Source organism: Cryptomeria japonica, chromosome 9 (assembly GCF_030272615.1).
Source record: "Cryptomeria japonica chromosome 9, Sugi_1.0, whole genome shotgun sequence".
Taxonomy (NCBI): Eukaryota; Viridiplantae; Streptophyta; class Pinopsida; order Cupressales; family Cupressaceae; genus Cryptomeria; species Cryptomeria japonica.
In genome coordinates this window covers 32,355,181-32,377,639 of record NC_081413.1, presented here as the reverse complement: position 1 = coordinate 32,377,639, position 22,459 = coordinate 32,355,181, and the positions used below count along the sequence as shown (strand labels likewise).

Below are 22,459 nucleotides of genomic sequence, written 5' to 3'. Positions count from 1 at the left end.
AATTAGAGAGGAGGTAGGAAAGAAGAAGGGAATAAAAGGAAGTGGCATTTAATCTAAAATTAGAAGTGAAGATCAGATTTGAAAGATAAGACACCAAATATAACCATGAAAGTAGCGAGTATGAAGGGGTAGCACTAAGAGTTAATAAAGAACATCAATTAAGACTAGTTAAGGAGCAATTAATAAAATGGAAGAGACACCACTCTTGGAAAGAAAGGAGGTCACTTCAAAAGACATAACCCTTCAACAAAGAAGAATGATATTTAAGGAGAAGAAAGACATCAACCCAAGCATCATCAAACCAATAAGAAGATCAAGCGATCTATTCAAGGAAGTATCACACTTCATAACTGATTTCAAAATTAATAAAGACAAGAAGCCAATAGACTTGATAATAGTAAGGATCTAAATCAAGATTTAAAGTGGGAAGTTTGCATTTCTTACATATACTTCATACCTTGTTGAGAATTTTAGGGCAAAATAGAAAAAGATCCCAATAGGGGACATTACAATTGGTATCAAAGTATCAATCTTGCCAGCCTAAGGGATTGAGAATAGTTGATACAACTTATCCAAAGAGCTCAAAGGGCCTTGAAAAGAGAAAGTAAGAAACTTGCATCCACTAATAACCCTACATCCAAAAACACAATGAATGAACAAATGAGCAATGAATTGAGGACCTTCATGGGAGTAGAAAGGTGGGGTCATGCTCTCTTTTTGGCTTTAAGTGTCTTATGAGTGACAAGGTGGGGTTATGCCCCCTTGCCGACTCATGGAAGCAAAAAGTTGGGGTTAGGCCCACTTTTTGACTCTAAATGGCTTATGAGTAGCAAGATGGGATTTAGGCTCACTTTCTGAATCTAAACAAATTTGGGCATAAGGATGGGGTTAGGCCTACTTTCTAGCTCAAAATGGATTATCGACAAAAAGATGGGGTTAGGCCCACTTTTTGGCTCAAGATGGATCATGGGTAGAAGGATGGGGTTAGGTCCACTTTCTGGCTCAAGATGGATTATGGGTAGAAGGATGGGGTTAGGCCCACTTTTTGGCTCAAAATGGATTATGAATAGAAAGATGGGGTTAGGTCCATTCTTTTGGTCATAATGGATTATGAGGAGAAATATGGGGTTAGACCCACTTTCTAGCTCAAAATAGATTATGAAAAACAACATTGGGGTTAGGCCCACTTTTTGGCTCAACAAAAAACATGGGATCTAACAACACATGTATTTGCATGTATACTCTGTGTCTACACATATTCATGTGTATACTTCATGTCTTTATACATATGCTCTATGTCTGATATATTCATGTGTATACTTCATATTTTTATGTGTATGCTCCATGTTTTTATGTGTATGTTGTGTATTTGGTTCATACTTGATGTGTTTTCAACAAGTTTATCCCATGTGTGTTTGCAAACCTATTTCATATTGGGAATCAATTTGAACACTCCATGATCATTGGTTGAGGACAAGCAATCTTGGATGAGGTGGACTATAATGTCCCTTTTATGAAATAGGATTTAATAATAAATAATAATTAAATTAGAATATAAATAAATAAATAATAAAATGTTATATACTATAATTACAAGTTAATTAAGTTTAATGAAAAGTCCAGAGGCATGCTATGAAGAGTGGTTACTCCCTCAAACATGAGATAGGGGAGAGGGACCAATAGGTGAGAGGGGTCCAATACATGCTATAGTAGTTGAACAAAATGGGACCAATAGTGGTGCCCTAAAAATGTCATGTCATTTGATTATCCCCCAAAAAGTACCTCTAAAATTCAAAAAATAACCAATCATGTGATGCCACATCAACACACAAATAAACATGACTTAGTGCATACCTTTTGATCTTATCACAATTTGGGACCATTTTGGACACCTTCAAAAAAATGCATGTTGATGTGGCATTGTGTTTGGCCATGTGGACTTGAAAATGATTTTTTTAAGTAGGGGACTTGACAAGTCAATTGATATACAAAATTGAGAATAATTTAAAATATATCCACATAAGATTGCGAAAAGCATGAAGTTAGGGTGCACACTTATAGGGCCCTCTCCCCTATAAAAGGGAGAAGAGTTCATTTGAAAGAGGAGGGAAGAAAGGGGAAAAATAATGGAGCATAGGAATTAAGGAATGGCAAATGGAAGAAGAAGGATTGGGAAGGAAATAAGGAAGTGGTTCTCTCAAAAGTATAGAAATAATGAAGGGTCGTGACTCTTTCAAAGGGCGCTAATTGTGAAAGGCTGTAACTCTTGCCAAAGGGTAGACATGGTGGAGAGAAATGACTCCTCCTCACTTGAAGATATAAGAGAGGACAAATTCAATTAGAGAGGAGGTAGAAAAGAGGAAGGGAATAAAAAGAAGCAACATTTAATCTATAATCAGAAGTGCAAATTTGATTTGAAAGATAAGGTAGTAGATATAACTATGAAAGCAATGATTTTGAAGGGGTAGCACTAAGAGTTATTAAAGGAATATAATTATTACTAGTTAAGGGGCAACTAAGAAAATGGAAGAGAACCACTCTTGGAAAGAAAGTAGGCCACTTCAAAAGACATAACCCTTCAGTAGAGAAGAATCATATTTAAGGAAAAGAAATGCATCAACCCAAGCATCATTGAACCAAGAAGAAGATCAAGTGATCCATTCAAGGAATCATCACACTTCATAGCTGATTTAAAAATTAATAAAGAGATGAAGCCAACAAACTTGATAATAGTAAGGATCTAAATCAAGATTTAAAGTTGGGAATTTGCATTCCTACATATACTTTATACCTTGTTGGCAATTCTAGGGCAAAATAGAGAAAGATCTCAATAGGGGACATTGCAATTGGTATCATAGAATCGTTCCTACATGCCTGAGGGATCAAGGATAGTTGATGCAACTTAGCCAGTGGGTTCAAAGGGCCTTGGAAAGAGAAAGGAGGAAACATACATCCACTAATAACCCTACACACCAACACAATGAGTGAACATATAGGAAATGAATTGAGAATGTTAATGGAAGCAGAAAGGTGGGGTTATGCCCTCTTTCTAGCTCTAAGTGGCTTATGAGCGACAAGGTGGGGTTAGGCCCCATTTTTGACTCATGGAAGAAAAAGGGTGGGGTTAGCTCCATTTCCGACTCATGGAAGCAAAAGGGTGTAGTTAGGCCCACTTTCTAGCTCTAAATGGCTTATGACTAGCAAAATGGGTTTTAGGCCCACTTTCTAACTCTAAATAGATTATGGGTAGAAGGATGGGGTTAGGACCACTTTCTGGCTCAAGATGGATTATGGGCAGAAGGATGGGGTTAGGCCCACTTTCTGGCTTAAGATGGATTATGGGCAAAAGGATGGGGTTAGGCTCACTTTCTGGCTCTAAATGGCTTATGACTAGCAAAATGGGTTTTAGGTCCACTTTCTAACTCTAAATAGATTATGGGTAGAAAGATGGGGTAACGACAACTTTTTGGCTCAAGATGGATTATGGGCAAAAGGATGGGGTTAGGCCCACTTTCTGGCTTAAGATGGATTATGGGCAGGATGATGGGGTTAAGCTCACTTTCTGGCTCAAGATGGATTATGGGCAAAAGGATGGGGTTAGGCCCACTTTCTCACTCAAGATGGATTATGGGCAGAAGGATGGGGTTAGGCCCACTTTTTGGCTCAAAATGGATTATGAGGAGAGAGATGGGGTTAGGTCCATTTTCTAGGTCAAAGTAGATTATGAGCAACAAGGTTGGGGTTAGGGCCACTTTTTGGCTAAAAAAAAAAATCTAACAATATTGTATTTTGTGTATATTCTGTGTCTATATATAGTCATGTGTATACTTTGTGTTTTATATATATGCTCCATGTCTGCATATATTTATGTGTATACTTTTGTTTTTATGTGCATGCTCTGTGTTTGGTTCATACTTGATGTGTTTTCAACAAGTTTATTCCATGTGTGTTTGCAAACACATTTCATATTGGGAATCATTTTGAATACTCCATGATCATAGCTTGAGGACAAGCAATCTTGGTTGGGGTGGACTGTAATGTCCCTTTTTTGAAATAAGATTTAATAATAAATAATAATTAAATTAAAATATAAATAAATATAATATAATATAATATAATATAATATAATATAATATAATATAATATAATATAATTACAAGTTAATTAAGTTTAATGAAAAGTCAAGAGGCGTGCTATAAAGAGTGATGACTCCCTTAAACATGAGATATAAAAGGGAGACGAGTTCATTTGAAAGAGGAGGGAAGAAAGGGGAAAAAGAATTGAGCACATGAATTAAGGAATGGTAAATGGAAGAAGGATTGGGAAGGAAACAAGGAAGTGGTTCTCTCAAAAGGACAAAAATAATGAAGGGTTGTTACTCTTTCAAAGGGTGCTAATTGTGAAAGGTTGTGACTCTTGCCAAAGGGCAGATATGATGGAGAGGTGTGACTCCTTCTCACTTGAAGATATGAGGGGACAAATTCGGTTAGAGAAGAAGTAGAAAAGAGGAGGGGACTAAAAGGAAGCAACATTTAATTTATAATTAGAAGTGTAGATCTGATTTGAAAGATAAGGCAGTGGATATAACTATGAAAGCAATGATTATGAAGGGGTAGAGCTAAGAGTTATTAAAGAAAAACAATTAAGAGTAGTTAAGGGGTGATCAAGAAAATGGAAGAGACAACCACTATTGGAAAGAGAGGAGGCCACTTCAAAAGACATAACCCTTGATCGTAGAAGAATGATATTTAAGGAGAAGAAAGGCATCAACCCAAGCATCCTCAAATCAAGAAGAAGATCAAGCAACCCATTTAAGGAAGCATCACACTTCATAATTGATTTTGGAATTTATAAAAGGAGGAAGCTAGCAACTAGATAATAGTAAGGATCTAAATCAAGATTTAAAGTGGGAAATTTGCATTTCCTACATATACTTCATACCTTGTTGGAAATTCTAGGACAAAATAAAGAAAGATTCTAATAAGAGACATTACAGCAATCCAAAAATGAAAAAAAAAACTAAAATTTAAAATATGTTACGTATTTGAATGACAAGTTATTCAAAAATAAATCTTTAATTTATATTTATGCATTTCAAAATAAAATAAATAAGTCAATCAAATAAATATTGATATAAAATCAAATTATTTTTAATCAAAAGAAAAAACGCATGCAAATTCAAGTTTCTAAATCAATAGAATAAATATCAGCCGTTCATCCTCTCACAAAAATCAATAAATTAAACTCATAAGTATCATCTCGTCATATTACCACAAAATCAATTATTTTTCAAATCATAAACAGACGCTGCAACATCTTGCACGATTTTTTGAACATGGCATCCACAATTTGCCGTATGAGCGAATCTACTTGACAAAAAAAAAATCTTCATTGGGTAAGTGAAATATTGTTCTCTTCCTCTATTGCTCAATCTGAAATTTACGTTTCAATGTTGAATAAGAAATAGTTTGTTTCTGCTTGCATGGTTAGCTCTGGGTTTTAGTGTTTACAATATGCAATATTAGAAAATATTCTATTCATAATCAGCAGCACTGCACCTGACTAATTACCATCTACCCAGTCATTTGACTTTACTTCTTGATCATGAAATCATCTATCTGTCTGCAGTATTTTCTTGAAAAAACACGTCTTAAGCCTTTTTCCAATTTTTTTTTTTCCAATTTTTTTGCAATATTGATTATGAAGTGTCATGATATCCTAGTTATGTGAGAATCTAACTTAGCAAATATAATTCGGGCAATGTCTCGTTTTGTGACATCGGACAAGATCCTCTACCTACAAATTTCACAATCCTGGGTAATTGCTTATCCTCCAGATAAAAACATTTGAATTCAGCCCACCTGTTACCGGTTGGCCTTTCTCAAATTAACTAGGTGTTAGAAACTTCTATTGTGGTGCTCCTCTCCAGAAAAGCCAAATTTTGGCAAGACGTGTATATATTCTTACTTGCAGCTCAATATTTAGCATCCTTCCATCACTTGGCCTAGTAATATCTTAATTCGCACAATGCAACAAATTTCCATGTTTTATTTTTGTAGTACTCAAAGTTTTTAATAGCTTTATTTTTTCTGACATGTGACATACTTAACCCTATCTCGACGGCCTTGTCTCAACTATCATCCTCATAACACAATAGCATTGTTGTGAAATGCAACAATCTTGCCAGTTAAAATTGCCATGATGCAACAAAAGATTTTATCTTTTTCTCTGTGCATGATCCATCCCTATTCAATGCTTGGACACAGAACAAGTACCGAATCATTAGCAATGGTTGTCATCAAATCTGTAATCAATCATCCAGCTACGTATGCCACACCAAACAAAATGCTCTTGACACCCAACCAGGTGCAGTCATAAATATAAATTTTTGGGTGCACAATATTGAGTGCCGGTGTATCCATTAATTTGGAGGATGGATGGATGTTATTCAACAGATAGATCTACTGCAAAGACTTAGTTGATTGACTTCATTTGTGAATATTTATATAAGACGTTACACCGATGCTTATCCATAAGAAGCTTTATCTTTTATGAAATCATATTAACTACTTGAATGAGATTCTTGCTAGTTAAACTTAATGATGTTATTCTAAAAACAGAATGATGTACTAGTTAAACTTTCAGACTTTAGCAGACAATGGACATCTGAACTCAGTGTCTTAAAATAAAATCTTCAAAACCATTATCCTACGTACAGTAACATAACTTTTAAAAGACCAAAAAAAGCCTATCGAAAGACCTCTAAATAAACGAGTTAGAGAATTTCGTAATCTGGAGACAAAGTTGTTCCAAGACAGTGCCATAAAATCTTTATCATTGAAACCTCAGATAACATTTTCTCAAAATATCATTAACATGGAGGCTACCTCCAAAACCATGACAGGCACTGATAATTTTGCAAGGGACTTTTGAACAGAGTATTTGGGGACCAGATGCAAATTGAAATTATCAATGTGGCTGCTACTTTAAATAAACAAGGCACTAAGGTTTTGTTTTGCCTTTACAAAATGGAGGAAAAATGTAACATCCCTGTAAATTATAACTGCCCTGACACAAATCTTCTCGACATTCATTGACAGTACATTTAAGATTTGCATAAACTCAACTGCCATTCATCTGCTTCTCCTCAGGTTCTCTAGAGCAACATAAAATGGATTGTTTAAAGCATCCTTGTTCCCATTTTCCAGTTGCTTGGTAGCCAGAATCCTTCTAAGGAGGCTCGTCTGCCAGCTATTTTGACCAAGATCCCTGAGCAATTGATGAAATAGAACCGTCATCTGATATCCTTGTAATTTATTAGAGAGATAAATAACAAATCTTCCTTTTGTCCAGTTGCTTTTATAAATTATCACATCCGGAAACTGTATTCCGGTTCCCTTATTGTCCCCATGAATCAAGTCTGTCATGCTGTCTAAGAGTGATATACAATTTTCAAAATTCTCTGCTTCAAGTGTTGAAAAATGTACAATTCTCTGCTTCAAGTCTCAAGACACATTCTCTGCCTCAGATCTAGTGAAAGTTCAGTATTGGACACACTTTCCATTTTTGTTCATTTAAGCATTTGCTTTGGTGCAAACTCAAGCTTTGTTGCATTGAAATGCTGGAAGCGCAAGGATAGCAATGTTTGATCTTTCTGATTGTACTTGTTCTTTCTTCTGAGGCCCTTGGTCGATGTTTGATATTGCAGATGGTTTCTTCTTCTGAGATTGCTGTCCATTTGCACCAGGTGGAAGCTCCAGTGCCCTTTTTCTATAATTAGATGAATCTCCTTGCCTATCTAACATTTTAGCTGAAATTTGTTCTTTCCCTTGACCGTTCATATCCTGCTCTTTGGAAGCAATTTTATTTCCCTGACGTGTTGCATATCTCTTAGAGTTCTCTTCTCTACATGTTTGAAAGGAACAATGAATTTGAGTTCCTTCCCGGCTGATTATGCCCTTTGCAAATTTACCTGGGCTAAACATCTCGTTCAATAAGATCTTTGATGTGCATAGCCTTGTCCCTGTAAAATATACTTTGAACTCCATTTAGTTTCATTATCGTCCTTTTTATTAGATTCTTTCAACAAATTTTTTTAAAAAGATTAAATTAATGATTTTTAAGGCATAGTTCTAGTTTCTAAAAAAGGTCTTTACATATATCATTTACCTTTTGGGAAGCTGTGTATATGAGGCCGCACGTCAGTCTTTAGTTTTGCCACTATAGAATCTGTAGGAACACCCATGATATATACAATAGCTTTCATGTCAAATGGACCATGAAAAAACCTACTATGAGATGCACATTAAAAATTAACATTTTCAGGCCCATTATTATGTGGCCAAGATTTTCAATCTGCCCCACAAAGATTAACCTAATGAGAAACATTTAATTTCACCAAAAATAGATATTATGCAAAAGTCACCATTCCAACTTTGTGTACTCATGCCACATGCGATAAAGCTATTACTGATTGTGTCCGATGTTCTCAACAAACAAAAAAATGTAGTATTCAGTGGTTGGATATAGATATACCTGATGAGTGAACTGCAAAACCACCAATAACGGGGTCAGAACTACCAAATGCCAGAGATTGTGCCTGCTGGTTTGCCTGGAAACAAGTAAAAGATATTGATTGTTTGCCAATACATCTTTACAATATGGTTGATGTATGATACTAGTACATATGTTGCTTGGACATATTTCAAGACTTTATGATCAAATTGTGATTTCGAATTAAAATTTTAAATACAGGAGATATGCTTTTGTGCATTTTTTAGCAATGTTACCAAATTGGCCAAAAAGCATAGGTTTACCCAGGTATAATTCATTTGTAGTCGGAATCAGAATTGATTTGCCTATGAGTTTGTACAGAGCACCATTTTTTGTGCACAGATTCATATGGAATCATTCATATTCTTACCCAGGCAATTCAAGCAGTACGTAACAATTTCAATCCACTTTGTTTGACTTTTGAGCATGAAAATTGCACCCTAAAACCTGAAATAATCATTTTCACTTGTGTTCTGTTGGATGAGTGCTAGGGGGGGAAAACACTACTTTTGTTTGATTCACAGTCACTAGAGTAAGCAGTGCCATAGTAAGTGGCACCACAAGTTTCCTTTGATTCTGCAGCCATTTTCACTTTTTGAGTCAGATAGCTAGTATACTACAAGAGGCAGTGGGGTTGCTTGTGGTTCTTTTAATCTACCTACATCTAATGTCATTGATAATGATAATGTTAGCCTTGATGAAGACCATGTGATGCTTATTATTTATTGTATTATTAAATATTAAAATATTGAGCAATGAATATCTATCTTGACAAATTATATCGAATCAGTATACTATATCTCAAATTTGTAATATATATAGTAGTTTTGTTTATCATATGTATGACATGTGGTATTTTGAACTTCATACCTGTTTTTAGCCTGCAAATATGTATATACTATATATTTATGATTTTTATGTCTTTTGTAAAAACATACGTAGCAACCAAAAATATTCACTGTACTAGCATAACATACCCACATAGCAGTACCTATAGCCAATTTCAATTGGGCAACTTAGTTTTTTACGATAGAAGTAATTAGATATATACTACTTAGTATTTTTAGTCTGACAAGAAAGCAAATAAAGCAGATTTATTCTTAGGCTTGCATTCTCATGAAACTTAGGAATGCTATAGTAGAATTGTGTGGACCAGAACAACAAGAGCAAAGGTGAAGAAGAAAAAGGAAGAAAGAGTTCCCAAGATTAGAGTATTTCTGAACATCTGGGATACTCAAGTTTTAAGGTTTGTTTCAAGTTCCTCAATTTTGGCTGTGCTAGTGATTTTGCTATGTTTTCCTATGTTCTACAGTAATGTTTGGATGAGGACGATGGGACACATTTTGAGGACAACAATAGAGGAGGCCCTCTTTTGGAAAGGGTAGGCACTGCAGTAATAAGTATGCCTCCCTGCTATCCCCACACTCCTCTAAACCCTCCCTGGTTAGGCCAAACATCCAAAGGACATCTGGCTGTCCATACAAACCCCTTTTGTCTATCTTTAAAAAATAAACAGTTAAAATTTCAACATACTGTAATGAAAATAATAAATAAATTATTTTTTATTTTTATTGCTGCTGTACATGATTCCATTAGAAGTGGATCACGGCAAAATATTGCAATATCTTAGATTCTGAGACCATAATTTAAATTCTTTTGGAAAATCATTGACTAACATCCAACCAATTCATTCCTTATTTTTCCTTATATCCCAGCTAACATTTCATTGCGTTTTCTGATTTTTCTGAGATTTTCCAACTTCATTGGAGATATTCCAATTTCTTCACTTTACAAGGCAGCGAACTGCAAATTTTATTCATTTTGACTACAAAGTAATCTGATATTTTTCTGCAAGGAAACAGACTGGACTGTAGGGTTTCTTGACCATGGTTTTTGGCATACATTGGTTGATTCCAGTCAAATTTGAGGGTGCATTGATCAGATTAACAACTCTTCACTCAGATCTTTGAAATGCAGGCATGAGTTTAACTTTATCTCTATTAACTGATGCTAATAAATCTTTTATTTCTTTTTTTATTCTAATAATAAATAAACTTTAAAACCCTAAACCTAAACCCTGAATTTTTTTCCAAGGTTTAAGGATAAACTTTTTTCTAAAAATGTATGCTGTATTTATTTTAATAATAAATAAAACTTAAAATTGTTTTCTCTATGACTGGTTCACTCAAAAAACAAATCTGATTAGGTTCCAGTATATACCCAGTCCAGGTCCCCTGTGGATACCAAATTCATTTGGGTAGGCTGCAGAGCGTAGCTGGGTGAACCCCAGTCCAATATGGAGAACCTGGGGTGAAACTGGGGCAAAATCTAATGCCCAAAACACCTTTTTAAGTTTTCTTTTTCTATTTTGATTTCATAGGTTGACTATTAACCTAAATAAGTCAAACATAACCCAGAAAAAGACATCTAAACACATTTAAAAACAAAAGCAAGTTGTTGCACAAGGATTGCTATGCAAGTGGTTGTTGCACAAGTAATTCCTGTGCAAGCAGTTGCCATGCAAGCCATTGTGGTTGCACAACTGGTTGCTTGCAAACCATTGTTGCTGAGCAAGTATTTGTTGTGCAGCTGTGATTTGGCACAAACAGTTGTTCCTATGCAAATCCGTTTTGTCCTGCAAATCAATTGTTTGACAAATTGACATCAAAAAAGTACTTTTTATTTTTATGGTGGTTTTGTTTATTTTATGCGTGTTATGTGGTATTTTAAAATTTAATTCCTATTTTTTTTGATCCAAATATGCATGTATTTATGACTTTTATACTTTTTGTATAGCCAAATACAATTTGTTTTTGCAGATTTAGTTGTCATGCCACATGAGATAACTTTGCATGGATATATTGCACATCAACTTAGGCTGCAAACAAAGAAAAAGTGTTATTTTCAGGCCTTGAGTGCAATGGAGGATTTCTCAATTCAAGTGGCATTTGGCAAAGAGTCAGGCCATGATGTGAAGGGGTGGTGCACTAACTACTCTATTGATGTCACCTAGCAAGGTTTTGAGGTCCCTTCAAAAGGCAGGGCAAAGAGAGCAAGGTTAGGGACACAAGTTGGATCAACTTCTTTTGAGGCCAAAGTTGAACTTGGATGATGTAGAATGATCACAACATACTAAAACCGATAAGAGTTTTTTGTGCCGTTTTCTAGAATCTAGATCATAGAGACATAACATGGTGGGGGGAACATTTACACCTTTGCACCATGTACTACACCTATAGCAACTTATGGGAGTACAAGATAGAAAAATAATGCATGAGTAGGCCAAAATGACCATTGCTAATTTCTGATACTATTCTAGCCTGCCATTCCATATTGTGAGGTCTCCATGCTAGTAAGTCCATGTTGGATGCCATTATAGTTGTACGTTCTAGGTTCAAAGTCTGCTCATACTAAATGATCAGAACAAACACGTTGATAGATGCAACTAAGCATTTGAGTAGTGTCTTTGCAGATCATTGCAAGGAGGGAGATAGAAGAAGTTGCACAATAATGTTTTACATTGGTAGACAAATGGGAGGAAATAATCAATTCCTGTTGCATCAAAGCTTGGCACTAACTATGTTTCTAAGATCAATGGATGCATCAAATAGGTGAAATCAAGGGAAGTGCTATTCACTCTATATGATGAGGTGGTGAATAGGTGGCCGATAAGATAGGACCACAATATGTGATCCAATGTATTACAATTACGAACAATGTCATTGCCTATGTTGTTGTCTGAGATTATTGTTAGACAATTATTTATTTTGGAGTTGTGTTGTGACGTATTCACACATCGCCCCATTGCAAATGGGGACCCCTACTTTTTTGCTTTCTGGGGTTTGTTTCTAGGTCTTTTAGGGTTTTGTCTATTAGCCTTTGCATGTTGAGTGTCGCCAGGGGGATCACTAGGATGGCAGGCTCTGCTTGAGCCAGGGGGAGTCAGTAGGTGCTCCAGGTTAGGGTTTCTTTGAAAGTCTCCCTCAGGCCTAGTTTTTCTCTTGTTGCTAATAGTGTCTTGTTTGAGTTTCAAGAGGTCAATGAAGCTTGGTGAGTGAATATCATCTTTGAAGATCTGAGTTGGGTCAAATTGGTGAGTGATGAAGTCTGGAATGTCATCCTGATCCTGAAATTTGGCTGTCTGGAATGTCATCCTGATCCTGAAATTTGACTAAGTCTGGAAAATTGAAGAATCCTCCAAAAACTAGATTTTGCATTATAACTCCTGGAGGTCCGAAACCACTCTCAAACATCCTGACAGTATATATGGAATATAACTTAAAGTATAAGAATCTTTCTTATACTTAAATGTTATATTCCATATATGAATCCTGACAGAGAGACCAAAATGTCAAGTTAGCTCCTGACCCATCCAAAGGGTCCAAAGCGAATTTCAATTTTGCTCCTGACCCTCCCAAAGGGTCCAGAGCAAAATTCTCCATAAGACATTCTACTTTGACCCAAACTTAGAACTAACTCATTCCCAGGCATTATTGAGGGCAAAACACTTGTTTGGATGAAGAAATGTGAGAAATGAAGTCAAGATTTGAGCCTCAATATGAATTTCGCTCTTGACCCTTCCAAAGGGTCCAGAGCAAAATTCTTGAATGACCTTATTTTCTCACTTAGACCTTGAAATAAATACCACTTTGAGAGCAATTTTACTTGATGATGGTAGGAGGAAGCCTAAGAAGTCATATTCAAGCCAAGAAAGGGAGGAAAAAGGTGAGAAATGAGCCCAAGTAGGAGATTCGCTCTTGACCCTTCCAAAGGGTCCAAAGCGAAATTCACATAACCTTCATTATCTTCCTTGTTATGGCCAAGTTTTGGACTTCTAAGGCATGGTTGGAGCTAAGTAAGTGGAAAATAGGCTTGATGGTGATAAGGAGAGGTGAATTTGATCAAGTTTGAAGGTGAATTGAGGCAATGGAGTGTGAAATCAACCTAATTTATGAATTTCGCTCCTGACCCTTCCAGAGGGTCCAGAGCGAAATTCTTAGAAGACACCCTTTCCTTCTTGGATTAGACCAAGGTCTTAGTTTCCAAGGCATGTACACCCTTTCCTTCTTGGATTAGACCAAGGTCTTAGTTTCCAAGGCATGTTGTGAAGGTTTTGATATGTTCTTGCCTTGAAAAGTGATTGAAAGCATGAAAAGATGAAGATTTTGCCTAGAACAAGAATTTTGCTCCTGACCCTTCCAAAGGGTCCAAAGCGAAATTCTTGATAAACCTCTTTTGCTTCCATGTTTAGGCCCCAAACCTTGTCCCTTGGGCAAAGAGTGGTGTATTTTTACCTTGCAAAGAAGATTGGAGTTGGAAAGATGAAGAGTCAAGCCTAGAGTTGAAATTTCGCTCCTGACCCTTCCAAAGGGTCCAGAGCGAAATTTCAAAAAACCCACTCTTTTCCCTCAATTTTGTGCCAAGTCAAGTGTGGACTAAGATGAATTAGGATTGGAGATGTCTTTGGGCATAACTTTGGGTCGCTAAAAATCAACAAATGTGAAGGAATTAAGCAAAAACAAGGATTTCGCTCCGGACCCTTCCAAAGGGTCCAGAGCGAAAATCCTAAAACCTATTCCATCCTCCAAAGTTTTTGTCAAGACAAGCCTAAGCCAAGGTGAGAGAAGTTGGGAGATGCCCCTAGGATTGTCTTGGAATGGGTTTTGGCCACCAAAAATGAAGATTTTGAGCTAGGACAAGAATTTCACTCCTAACCCTTCCAGAGGGTCCAGGGCGAAATCCTAAATAGGTCCTGTCCCTAGCCATGGTCTTTTAGCGAAATTCTCCTTTTTAGCCATGTTGAGGTCAAGCAAGTGTTTTTATGTTGAGAGATAGATCCAAAGGTGAGAATCAAGTAAGAACAAAGTGAGAGGAATGGAGTTGAATGAGGGAAAACAAGCAAGAAATGAATTCCGCTCTTGACCCTTCTAGAGGGTCCAGGGCGAAATTCTTCAAACCACCTATTTTTTCCTTGATTGAAGCCAAAACCTTGATCCCTATGGCATGATTGGAAGAAAAGTGATATATTCTCGCCTTGCAAGATAGATTGGAGTGAAGGAAATGAAATATCAAGTGAAAAACTTGAATTTCGCTCCTGACCCTTCCAAAGGGTTCAGAGCGAAATTCTCAAAATGTCATTTTTCCTTCAAGTTTGTGCTAGGCCAGGACAATGATCAAGGTGAATTGGACTTAAAGATGGCCATAGGCATGTGTTTGAATAGGTTATGAGTCCAAGAGATAAGGATTTTGAGCTAAAGAATGAATTTCGCTCCTGACCCTTCCAAAGGGTTCAGAGCGAAATTCTCAATTTCACCTAAATTGCTCATGATGAAGGTCAGGAGATGGATTCCCAGGCCTTGGTGGAGAGAGGACTAGTGTATGCTTGCCTTGGAAGCATTTCAGAGTGGAGGGGTGACAAGACTTGAGCCTAAACTAGAATTTCGCTCCTGACCCTTCCAAAGGGTCCGGAGCGAAATCCTCAAAAACTCCATTTTTCTCCAATTTTGCATCAAGCTTGATGTTGGTTGAGATTAAAGGGATCCTTAGACACGCATTTGAGCAAGTTGTGGTCACAAGTTGTGAAGATTTTGTCCTAAAATGCAAATTTCGCTCCTGACCCTTCCAGAGAGTCCAGAGCGAAATCCTTTGAAACTCCTATTTTTTTTACCCTGTTTGAGCTAGGCAAAGGGCTAGTTGTGAGATTATGATGAAATGAGGTCTAAATTGGCCAAGAATTCAAATTTCGCTCCTGATCCTTTCAAAGGGTCTAGAACGAAATTCTTATAGGGCCTGTCCTTGGGGAGAATCTTGAGCAAACTTCATTTTGATGTCTTCTTGTTGACGATTTAAGGTAGAAAATGCTATGTTAGAATGAATTTATTATGTGTCCTTAATCATCTTTTGGTTTGTTTTGCAGATGAAAGAAGACTAGGCCAAGACAAGGACGACCTCTTCCAGTCCATCGTCATCAAGGACGTTCCACAGGCAAAAGGGAAGACTCAAGGTGCTTTGAAGCGTTGGAAGACTAGGGGTGCTTAAGGAGTTCAAGTTAGCCTCAAGACCTCATTCTACCACAAGATCACAAAGAAAGGCTTTGCTAGCACTTCCAGGCAGAGGTGTGCTACCGGAGAAGAAAGACTTGACAATAAGGAAGCCTGGTCAAACAAAGGAAGTACATCATTCATCATGTCAAAAGACAGAAGAGGATCAACCAAGTCACAAGCGTTAGACAAGGTGGCATCCCAGTCATCATTCTTCCAGTCGGATTGGTCCACCTCAACATGATCAAATTCAATGTACCTAATTTACCAGAGGCGGCACAAACTTCGGTGTACCTACCCCTGCTTCCTATTGGTCCTCACTCCTGAAATGTAATTTTCTAATTGGCTAAGGAAGTTTGTTGTAACAAACCCCAATTAGGGTTTCTATCTTGTAATCCTTGTTGGGAAAAATGGTGTCTCAACCTTGCATTTATGCGAGGTTACTATTTATAGTAAGTTTTTATTTGAGCACGAAATGGTGCGAAACTCTCCCTGAAGCTTCTGGTTGGCTAGATAAGCATTCCGGTAAAGTTGCGTCGCAAGGTCACAGCTAGTTTTGAAGATGTTAAAGTTTTCATCTTGGAGGGGTGCAATAAAATGTTTAAACTTAATTTTGGGGGCTTTAGAGGCTCCGAAACGCCCTGAAAAGTTGCCGTAACCGGCAAAGCGGGTTACGAGGTGATAGAGCACTTCGCGAGCTTTCCGGCGCTTCAAACGGTTCGTCAATCGGACACCCGGTTCTCAAGTTATGGCCTTCGGAAGTTTGTACTCCTGAAATAGGAAAAATAATTTGTATCGAATACATAAATGAGCTGTAAAAGGGAGCGACACGTGTTGATGTGCGCTTTAACATGTCATAGGGCATCTAGAAGGGAGATAAGGTCGGCTACACCTTATTGGGTGGTTTTAGCCCATGGTTTTGTAATACCGTTTGACGGTTTCTTGTATTGTATCTCCTATTTATGAGGTGTGTGAGATAGAGGTTGTGAGTAAGAGTCCTATGGCTATTGAGTTGCCTCTGAATCTCTGATTAATGGTACTCCTGCGAAGAGCTTGCTCTGCAAGTATTTTGTAATCTGTTTTGATTGCTGAATAAAATATTGAGCTGCTTTTGGAGGGTGGGGTTTTTCTCCCGAAAGGGTTTTCCCCACGTAAATCATTGTGTTGTGGTATGAATGCTATTATATCTATTTCTATTTTCTGTAACTATTGTAATGATCTGAAAAAGTTTTGCATTACCCTCCTCTCAAGGTTAGTGTAGGAAGTTGTTTCCGCTACTTAACTTCCTTACAAGTGGTATCAGAGCCTGATCACCTTTGGTTTCAATTGTGGGCAGTTGGGTTTTTTGAACTAATCCAGATTTGAGTGGGAGCTTGTGCAGAAGACACTTTTTGATCTTGTTGCAGGAATATTCAGATGGCGAGTTCGTCAGGGAGAATAGAGGTGGAGAAATTTAATGGAAGTAATTTTGAGATGTGGAAGCTGAAGATGGAAGATCTGCTAATAGATCGAGATCTTTGGGATGCTGTTGATGCGAATGTCCAAAGGCCCTCAGATCCTACTGCGGCAGCTCAGTATGATGTTATGGACCGAAAAGCCAAGGGTCTAATCAGACTGTGCCTGGCAGACTCTGTTCTAATCAATGTCCATGAAGAGAACTCTGCAAAGAAGCTATGGACTAAGCTTGGTGAGATGTATCAAGTGAAATCTTTATTAAATCAAATTTTCTTAAGAAAGAAATTGTATTCCTTGAAGATGGAAGAGGGTGGACGAATTGCAGACCACCTAGAAGCATTCAATATGATTGTGGCTCAATTAGTATCCGTCGGTGTTAAGATGGACGAGGAGGAGAAATGTCAGATCTTGCTTTGTTCTTTGCCTGATTCGTGGGATTCTCTTGTTATGGCTATCGGTAGTACTTCTGTTGTTTTGAAATCTGAAGACGTGGTGGGTGCCCTACTCGGTGAAGAGATGCGAAGGAAGGTATCCATCAGTTCAAAGGAAGCCCTAACCGTTCGTGGAAGACCTAAGGAGAAAGGCAAGAAGAATGAGAAGCGCGACAAGTCCAAATCCAAAGGGAGATCGAAATCTCCTGGAAAGTCCAAAGTCATTTGCTGGAATTGCGGTAAACCGGGTCACATCCGTAAGGACTGCAAAGAAGAAAAGAAGAAGAAAAAGAAAAAGTTCGATTCTGATTCTGAGTCCGACAAGGAAGATGGCGATGCATTTATTGCGGCTTTGGCGACTCATGCAGGTAATGATGCCTGGCTAATTGACTCAGGTGCATCTTTTCATATGACTTCCAATAGAGATTGGTTTTCTGAATATGAAGGATTTAATGGAGGTAAGGTGTACTTGGGTGATGATTCACCTCTAGACATTGTTGGTCGAGGTAAGGTTAGAATCAGGTTTTCTGATGGTAGAATAAAAGGGATTAATGGTGTGCTGCATATCCCTGGATTAAAACGAAACTTGTTATCTGTGAGCAAACTGATAGATGCGGGTGTGCAGGTAGTCTTTTCTGAAACAGGATGTAAGATGATTAAGGGTGCTATGGTAGTTGCTAGAGGTGTCAGGTTTGGCACTTTGTATAAGCTTGAAGCATACACTGTTGAGTGTAATAGCACTTCTGTAAAAAGTAAATCTGCGGATACTTCACTGGAAGATTTGAAGGTTTCACCTTCAGCAGATGGAAATGGTTTTTGGGTACCTAAGGGTGCTCTTTCGTCTGAAGCAAAGTTACCTGCAGAGAAGACTATGTTATGGCACCAGAGACTTGGCCACATTGGAGAAAAGGGTCTAAGGACCTTGAAAAATAAAAACCTTGTTGAAGGTTTGAATGACTGTAACCTTGACTTTGATTTCTGTGAGCATTGCATTTATGGAAAACAAAACCGCGTTTAGTTTTACTCGAGTTCTCATAAAACTTGTGGTGTTTTGGATCTTATCCATTCTGATGTGTTTGGTCCAGTAGATGTCTCTTCGATTGGAAAATCCACATATTATGTTTCATTTATTGATGATTTTAGTAGAAGGACATGGGTTTATTTTCTAAAGAGTAAATCTGAAGTTTTTAGTCGTTTTAAAGAATTTAAAGCAATGGTTGAGTTGCAGACTGGAAAGAAAATAAAATGTTTGAGAATTGATAATGGCGGTGAGTTTTGCTCTAATGATTTTGATAGATTCTGTAAAGACTGTGGAATTAACAGGCAGAAGACAACTCCGTATTCTCCACAGCATAATGGAGTTGCAGAAAGAATGAACGGGACACTGATGGAAAAGGCTAGGAGTATGTTGAGTGGTGCTGGTCTTGAACAAAAGTTTTGGGCTGAAGCTGTTGCCACTGCTTGCTACCTGATTAACAGGTCTCCTACATCAGCTCTTGTTGATAAAACGCCTATGGAAGCATGGTCAGGTCACAAGCCTTCATTGAGACATCTTAGAGTTTTTGGTTGCGAGGCATATGCACATGTGCCAAAGGAGAAGCGAACAAAGTTGGAGAACAAGGCTGTGAAATGTATCTTCATCGGGTATAGTTATGGTGTGAAAGGATACAAGCTTTGGGACCCTGTTGCACAAAAGGTAATTCACAGTAGAAGTGTTATTTTTAGAGAAATTAAGTCTCCTTCTGTTACATTGCAGCCAGAACAGACTAAAAAAGAAGATGTGATTCAACTTCCTTCTACACTTGAAAGAGTTGAATCAAGACCCCTAGATAGGCAAGAATTTGAGGAGAGCTCGTCTAGCTCTGAATCTTCAGAAGAGGAGGAAGAACCTCCAACTCAGCTTGTTCGAAGGTCTACAAGACATAGACAACCACTTGAAAGGTATTCACCTGATGATTGGAGATGTATTTTTGCTCTGAATACTAGTGTGGATGAACCGAAATCTGTAGAAGAGGCATTAGGTATGAATGATGCAGAATCCTGGAAGATTGCTATGGAGGAAGAAATGGCAGCTTTGAAAAAGAATGATACATGGGATCTTGTACCATTGCCTGAAGGACGAAAACCTGTTGGTTGTAAATGGGTGTTCAAGAAAAAGATTGGTTCAGATGGAAGCATTGAAAAGTATAAAGCAAGGTTAGTTGCAAAAGGCTACTCTCAGGTTGAGGGTGTTGATTACGGTGAGATATTTTCTCCTGTTGCAAAAATGACATCTATTAGATTTTTGCTTTCTATTGCTACTGCTTATGATTTAGAGGTTGAGCAAATGGATGTGAAAACTGCTTTCCTTCATGGTGATTTGGAGGAAGATATTTATATGACACAGCCGGAGCACTATGTGGTGAAAGGCAAAAGTAATTTGGTCTGTAAATTGAAGAAATCTTTGTATGGCCTCAAACAAAGTCCTAGGATGTGGTACCAGAAATTTGATACATATGTGTTGAGTTTGGGATTTGAACGTTCTAAATCAGATCATTGTGTTTATTATAAATCTGATGGTGATCATTTCTTATTCATTGCATTGTATGTTGATGATATGTTATTCATTGGTAAAGGGAAAGATATGATTTCAGAACTGAAGTCTTAGCTCGCTGCTAAATTTGAAATGAAAGATCTTGGTGCAGCAAAGCACATTCTTGGGATGGAAATTAGAAGAGATAGGGCGAACAGAAAGCTATGGCTAGGCCAGAGTAAGTATGTGAATTCAGTGTTACAGAGGTTCAACATGCAGAATTGTAGACCATTGAGTGTTCCTTTTACAGTTGGAACGAAACTATCTGTTTCAGATTGTCCTACATCCCCATTGGAGATGGAAGACATGAGCAGAGTGCCTTACCAGAGTGCAGTTGGAAGCTTGATGTATGCTATGGTCTGTACTAGACCAGATATTGCCCAAGCAGTGGGAGTACTTTCTAGATATATGTCTAATCCTGGTAGAGTTCATTGGGATGCAGTCAAAAGAGTCTTCAGATATTTGAAGGGTACTTCAGAGTATTCTTTGTGTTATCATGGTAATTCAGTTGGAGACATGACTTCCCTTGATATCCATGGTTATGTAGATTCAGATTGGGCAGGTGATATTGATAGCAGAAGATCCACCAGTGCTTATGTGTTTACTTTGTTTGGTGGTGCAATTAGTTGGATGAGTAAGCGACAGGCTGTGGTTGCTTTATCCACTACTGAAGCAGAGTATATGGCAGCTACTAATGCTTGTAAAGAGGCCATTTGGCTTAAGAGACTGTGTTCGGATATTGGAATAAAACAAGGTACAGTGACAGTCAGAGTGCAATTAGCCTAGCTAAGAACCCGACATTTCGTGCCCGGACCAAACATATTGATGTTCAGTATCATTTTGTTAGAGATATGGTCGAAGATGGTAGGGTGAAGCTGGTTAAGGTGGACACTTTGATGAATGTTGCAGATGCTTTAACTAAGGCTGTGAGCACAGAGAAGTTCAAATGGTGTTCAGATTCTATGGGCCTTATGGCCCCTAGCAATTGATTCATTGTGTTGACATTCCCTTCCGCTCATGCAAGGTGTTCGACAAGTGGGAGATTTGTTGGGAAAAATGGTGTCTCAACCTTGCATTTATGCGAGGTTACTATTTATAGTAAGTTTTTATTTGAGCACGAAATGGTGCGAAACTCTCCCTGAAGCTTCTGGTTGGCTAGATAAGCATTCCGGTAAAGTTGCGTCGCAAGGTCACAGCTAGTTTTGAAGATGTTAAAGTTTTCATCTTGGAGGGGTGCAATAAAATGTTTAAACTTAATTTTGGGGGCTTTAGAGGCTCCGAAACGCCCTGAAAAGTTGCCGTAACCGGCGAAGCGGGTTACGAGGTGATAGAGCACTTCGCGAGCTTTCCGGCGCTTCAAACGGTTCGTCAATCGGACACCCGGTTCTCAAGTTATGGCCTCCGGAAGTTTGTACTCCTGAAATAGGAAAAATAATTTGTATCGAATACATAAATGAGCTGTAAAAGGGAGCGACACGTGCTGATGTGCACTTTAACATGTCATAGGGCATCTAGAAGGGAGATAAGGTCGGCTACACCTTATTGGGTGGTTTTAGCCCATGGTTTTGTAATACCGTTTGACGGTTTCTTGTATTGTATCTCCTATTTATGAGGTGTGTGAGATAGAGGTTGTGAGTAAGAGTCCTATGGCTATTGAGTTGCCTCTGAATCTCTGATTAATGGTACTCCTGCGAAGAGCTTGCTCTGCAAGTATTTTGTAATCTGTTTTGATTGCTGAATAAAATATTGAGCTGCTTTTGGAGGGTGGGGTTTTTTTCCCGAAAGGGTTTTCCCCACGTAAATCATTGTGTTGTGGTATGAATGCTATTATATCTATTTCTATTTTCTGTAACTATTGTAATGATCTGAAAAAGTTTTGCATTACCCTCCTCTCAAGGTTAGTGTAGGAAGTTGTTTCCGCTACTTAACTTCCTTACAATCCTAGCCATTGATTCTAAGTCCATCAGAGTCGTCAATCTGTAAAGAGCTCTCTATATAAAGTCGTGGCTCCTCATTTGTAAAGGTTAATAGTTAATAGTGGGTGAATAGTTAGAAATAGTGAATAGTCAGTTGATAGAATAGCAATTAGAGCAGATTAGGAGGACAAGGCAAGAAATTGTTGCCATTGATTGTAAATAAACTCCATTTTCATTGAAGTTATGGTGAAGTGTGTTGTTTCTTTGCAATATGCATGGTCTCTTGTTGAATCTTCATTTTAGATGATAGATAATTAAATTGAATGAAAGAAGTTATTGAACACACTCGCATGGAATCCACCTAGTCCAAACTACTAGCCTTTGCTGACTGTAAGCGCCTTGCGTGGTCAACTGACATAGAATGAGCTTAATCACGAGTCATAGCACCTCTGTTGTTCATGCATTATCTTGAATGGTGATCAGTATCTGATG

The 22,459-nt window shown here is 37.8% G+C and overlaps 1 protein-coding gene and 1 long non-coding RNA gene across 4 annotated transcripts in view; one reads left to right on the top strand and one right to left on the bottom strand.

Moving 5' to 3' along the window:
- Nucleotides 1–5,296: 5,296 nt before the first annotated feature.
- The window catches only part of LOC131045287 (uncharacterized), a 33,475-nt gene continuing 16,312 nt past the window's right edge, over nt 5,297–22,459 (top strand). The window contains exon 1 of the long non-coding RNA XR_009105789.1: nt 5,297–5,395. This is a non-coding gene — a long non-coding RNA (uncharacterized LOC131045287). The remainder of the gene's footprint in view (nt 5,396–22,459) is intronic.
- The window catches only part of LOC131045286 (uncharacterized), a 38,324-nt gene continuing 22,669 nt past the window's right edge, over nt 6,805–22,459 (bottom strand). For all 3 annotated transcript variants that reach the window (XM_057978848.2, XM_057978849.2, XM_057978850.2), the window contains 3 exons: nt 8,536–8,611; nt 8,170–8,229; nt 6,805–8,023 (listed from right to left, as the gene is read on the bottom strand). In XM_057978848.2, coding sequence (XP_057834831.1) covers nt 7,599–8,023; nt 8,170–8,229; nt 8,536–8,611 — 561 coding nt within the window. In that variant the 3' untranslated portion in view covers nt 6,805–7,598. The remainder of the gene's footprint in view (nt 8,024–8,169; nt 8,230–8,535; nt 8,612–22,459) is intronic.